Here is a 5,002-nt window from a genome sequence, read left to right on the forward strand (position 1 = left end):
CGGTTATGGCTCCATCACACTATATCCAGTGTGCATGAGATCTCTGATCATGTTATCTTTCAAAGCAGGATCCCTGAAAGAAAGACGGGTGTATAAAAAAGCACTGAAGCTGCTTGGTGTGAGAAGGACTGGAAAAAGAACCAAAATTATAAGACACAGACAACGATCTTCAGTAGCGTGGAGACGAAATACGACACAGCCTGCACAAAAACCCAGTATCTCAGGGAAATTGATCCTTGATGCGTCTCCTGTAATTGGCCAGGATATTCTCCTTACTTTGGCACTCAGAAACTTGATCTCGGATTTCAAGACCATAAGGGTTAAATTGAGCGCTTCAGCAATTCTCTACACAAGAAAACCAAAGGCAGAGATTTTACAGTTGTCTAGGTCTGTTAAACTCGGACCTGCAGAAGGTAATTGTAATTTTTTTACAGCTTAGGACAAGACATAGCTTTGGTTTGTGGTCAAATCACATAGAAATAATGAACAGCTCAAGAACTGCATGACCTGCAATTGGCTGGAGGTTAAGGCTATTCAGGGGAAGAAAAAACATATATACTTGCCCTGTCTTAAGCATGTGCTTTTGGGCACTATCGGAAAGGATGCTGAGCTGGGTGACCTTTGTCTGACCCAGCAGAGCTAGTATTAATTCTACATTATGACCTTTTTTTGCTAAGACAGAACAAGTAAGAGACAGACACTGATGTCTACTCAGCTACCAGCTCCCCGTAAGCAAAGACAGATGAAAGGGGGAAACATAAGCCTACATCTTCTGCCGCAGTAGTCTACAGTGTCTACGGACGGCAGTTAAGAGCTACACTATCTCCATATCATGGCCTTTGCTCTGCTTTTATAGGGACAGTGCTGAAAAATGACGTGTAGCACAGCTGAATGGAACTACCCTCTCACGCTAGTACACAACACATTACAACTCTTTTCACCATTCCAGCAGTAGATGAACCTTTTTCCTCAGTGTACTGAGATCCATTGCCTTCCTCACTGGTGCAGAAACTCTGACCCGCTTCAAGGCAGAGGCTGAACAGCTGCATCAGCAAGGGCATGTAAACCAACCCACCTTCTCAATTCCACCTTCTTTGTAAGGAAGGAGCATTACACGACCAGCTTCACATAAAGGAAAAAACCGCCAGCAGGGGCTGCCACATATATCCATCCATATTCGTAACTGTCCGGCTCCCGAACTGTACCTGATCGTTTAGTATTTGATGTGACTGTAAGCAGAACTCACCTATGAGCATTATTCCTATCTATTGGCTGTCAACATCCACAAACGGACAGTCCCAGGGTGATAGTATCCTTACTCCGTAAAATACAGATATATTACAGGTAGCTGGTACTTAGAGACAGCAAAAAAGAAGAGGGGGATATTCTGTTTCTATTTCCATTCCAGAGAAAGAGATTCCATTCAAGATCGCCTATGCCCAGTATAAAAAGTCTCTGATGGATGACCGGAAGATCCTAGTGACTGCTCTCTGTGAAACCAAACAGGGAGCCTCGCTCCTAGTGGAGAAAGATATTGTACTTCAGGATCCTCTACTTACTATCAAGGTAAAAGCTGGTCTCCTTGGTGACCCTAGAGAGACATGCTGAGAAGAGGAAACTAGGATCATTGCTCCATCTAGTCCTCTAGGGCAGCAGTGAAATCACGCCTGAGGGTGATCTGCTCTTCCTGCTCGAGTAACTGGCCATAGGACACAAGTGAAATGAAATACTCTAAGGAGCAGCAAACCTTTCCAAGGCGCAGCTGTGCTGCGGTACTCTTGCCGGGGCTTGCTGACATGGCACTGAATAAAGTTCTTAGTGTTAAAAGGGTTACAAGGTAAGATTACCTCCAGAGAGACAGACAGAGAGAAACTGAGAGACAGACAAATCTAGTCCACATCTAGGCCTTCGCTTTTGTTAGGAAAGTCTGATCGTCCTCCCCCAGTTTATTTAGCAAGCCTGATTTTTACCAAAGACATCTTCACTGACTAGCTGATAATGCCTGGGGCTGTGAGGCTCGTTATTACAAATACTCAAGAAGTTCTTTCACCTTATCAGGAAAAGAGTCTCTTTTCACCTTCTGTAACATTCTCCCGAATGATTAATATTTAGAACTGGTGGCTTTTTTTTCCACGTAAGACTGACCTCTGACAAACATTGTGCAATGGGTGAAGAGTAATTCTTAGTCTACAGGAAAGACCACGCACTATGTCTGCCAGGTGATGGTTCTGGGTTTGCATAGCCCATCACATCTATACAAACTAGCTGAACTTGTTTTGGACGGTTCAACACATTCACACGCTGTATCAGACACGGGATCAGACAGCATCTGCCTACTGCATTGTAACAACACAGAGAGAGTACGATAATTCAGAGAGTCTTTCGGAGTCCCCAGACTAGATTAGCTATCCCAAACCACTCTGTTGGTAGCATGGTCAGGGACACACAGGAATGAAAAGTTTGGATTTTAGTAGGTCTGGCAGGGTACTGAGTAGTAGTGAGACTTTGTAAAAAGCCTTCTGTGCTGCATCATGCAAATAACAGAGCCGGTTTATAGAGGGCAGGCCCTGAATTAAATTACTCCAGTAACTAAGTCTCAGGAAGGGGTTATGTTTCTGTTGACTGAAACTTCTGTATAAATGTAGAGTCAGTAGTAGAAAAATGCAATGGGAGTGCTGGACTTCTCCATTACGTTAATTAATATTACCTGATCTACAGAGATAACCGGGTATGCCAATTCCACTTTATCTCAGTCAAAATAAGGTAATGAATATGTTTATTTACTACTTCGCATTCTTTTTCCTTCCTGAGATGCCAAAATGCAACTTTGTCTCACACCTACATTATTTTCCGATCCTAAATCTTTCATTTAGCCTAGCTAAAGCTGATTTGACTTAAGCTGCCTACAGCAGTTAGCGCGTATGTCAAGTTAATACTTGTACTCTCATTCTGTTCTCACTCTGGTAAGAACTCTGATGGCCCAAAATTCATACATGTATCCGTTCCTGGCTCCTTCCTGGTCAGGAGATCCTAAGAGGGTAAGCAGTTTGCAATGGGAATGAAAACAGAAAACCATCAGAAAAAAGTGAGACTAATGCATGGTTGATCAGAGTGTTTTCTCTCTGTAGGTCCTTGGTCCAACAGTGGTACACAAGGCTGTTAATGTGCAGGTCACATTGACCAACCCACTGTCTGAAGTGGTGACAGACTGTGTGCTGAGAGCAGAAGGTAGTGGCCTGCTCAAGGAGCAACTCAGAATCAAGTACGTAAATGCTATCTGGCTAATAACTTGTTCACTTGATGGGAAAACCGAAATAAGACTGAGTTTTAAAAAAATATTCTGTCAACTTCATGACTTTTTTTTGCACCAACCTTGTACAAAATACCATCACGTCAGTACTCACCATATACTAGCTGGAGTTTTTCACACATCCTTTGCCAAGCTTTGAAGTAGACAATGCTCAGGGAGCAGAGATGGCTTGCTTCTAATGACAGCATGTAACTAAAGAGCGCTGGAGTTAGAGTCTGAATTACATAAAGGGAAAAAAATTTAAAACTTTCCTCTTCTTGTGGTTTGCAAAAGCATAAACAATCCTTGAAGGATAAGTGAGAAAGTGACGATATCTTTTTTCCTTTAGAAATTAAATTGCTGAAGAGTCAGGACATATACTGTAATGAAATGTCTTCAAAATTGGTCTACTGATATCGTACCAGTAAGAAACTGCTCTCCCATCTCCTCTGTGGTCATTATTTTTAAAAATATTTTTTAAATCTCTAGAATATTTGTGCTGGGGGAGTTAGGACCAAGAAACTGGGACAAGAAAACAAGAAAAAAAAAGATAACAAAAGACGGATAATGATGTGAATCATTAAGGCTTCATTTACATTGAATACAAAATTCAGGTCTAGATCCTGCCCTTGAACCTTAACTTGCCTTACCAGCATCGTTGCTCAGCTTCAGCACCTCCTCAGGGCACAGAAGCCCTTTCCTCCCACTCTCTGTTTCCTGGTGCTACTATAAGCCTCCTGGTGCTGGACAGCCAAGAGTCATCTCTAACTCCGGACAGGTGATTATACGTACCACACCAAAATACTGCATGAGCACCTCTAGGGTGCTATAAATGTCCTGAGCTGAGGGTAATACATACAGGTAGGTTTGAGGTCTTCAAAGATAACTTTTCTGATCATTCCCCAGGCGCTCAAAACGTTTTGCCTAATTCTCTATGACAAGTTTGAGAACTGCAACTACTCCACCACGTCCATTACGGCTTGATGAGTTCCTCAAGGACAGTGTTCTGGGGGCTGTGAACATGGAAGGTTATGTCCCCCTGTTCTAGGGGCGTACAACGTAGCAGTCACTTGCTCTGACTCTCCCTTTCCATGCTGTCTTAGACTTCGGAGACCCCAGAGAAAACACAGCAAGAAATTTTCAGCTGCTTCACTTACAAATGTGTTCTCTCTTTTAGTGTGGCAAGAATGGCCCCCATGGAGAGCACAACAGTCCAGTTTGAAATCGTTCCCTACAAGAGTGGCACCAGGCAGCTTCAGGTGGACTTGGTTTGCATCCATTTTTCAGACATTAAGGGATTTGTGACGCTTGATGTGGCTCCTGCCCACTGATATAACCTGTACACCAGTATGGTTTTGTCTCTGATGATGAGACTGACCGGTACATGTTCACACATTGCTATGACTGGGAGCACAGAAATGCAGGATACTCAGCCAAAGTTAAGGGATGTAATATGAAGGGAAATTAATAAACAGGTACTGTACACTATACTGTAAAGACAGTCTCATCTTTTGCATTCCCTAACCTGTTTTATGGACCTTCACAAATAGAATTACTACTGGAGATCATTATATAATTTACCTTGAAGGAGAGGATCCAGTGTGATGGCTTTCAGCATTAGAGCCTGTAGCACAGATGGCAGCTAGATTTCCAAGGAGCACCATTTAAAATCACTGGTTTTGTAAGCTTCATTTAATATATATATAATATATA

At 42.6% G+C, this 5,002-nt stretch overlaps 1 protein-coding gene across 1 annotated transcript in view; it reads left to right on the forward strand.

The window, feature by feature from the left end:
- The window catches only part of TGM6 (transglutaminase 6), a 19,372-nt gene extending 14,752 nt beyond the window's left edge, over positions 1–4,620 (forward strand). Inside the window, exons 10-13 of the mRNA XM_010143764.1 lie at positions 69–413; positions 1,409–1,566; positions 3,129–3,262; positions 4,467–4,620. Coding sequence (XP_010142066.1) covers positions 69–413; positions 1,409–1,566; positions 3,129–3,262; positions 4,467–4,620 — 791 coding nt within the window. The remainder of the gene's footprint in view (positions 1–68; positions 414–1,408; positions 1,567–3,128; positions 3,263–4,466) is intronic.
- The last annotated feature ends 382 nt before the right edge of the window (positions 4,621–5,002 follow it).

This window comes from Buceros rhinoceros, unplaced genomic scaffold, assembly GCF_000710305.1.
Source record: "Buceros rhinoceros silvestris isolate BGI_N320 unplaced genomic scaffold, ASM71030v1 scaffold19899, whole genome shotgun sequence".
In the NCBI taxonomy this organism is placed as follows: domain Eukaryota; kingdom Metazoa; phylum Chordata; class Aves; order Bucerotiformes; family Bucerotidae; genus Buceros; species Buceros rhinoceros.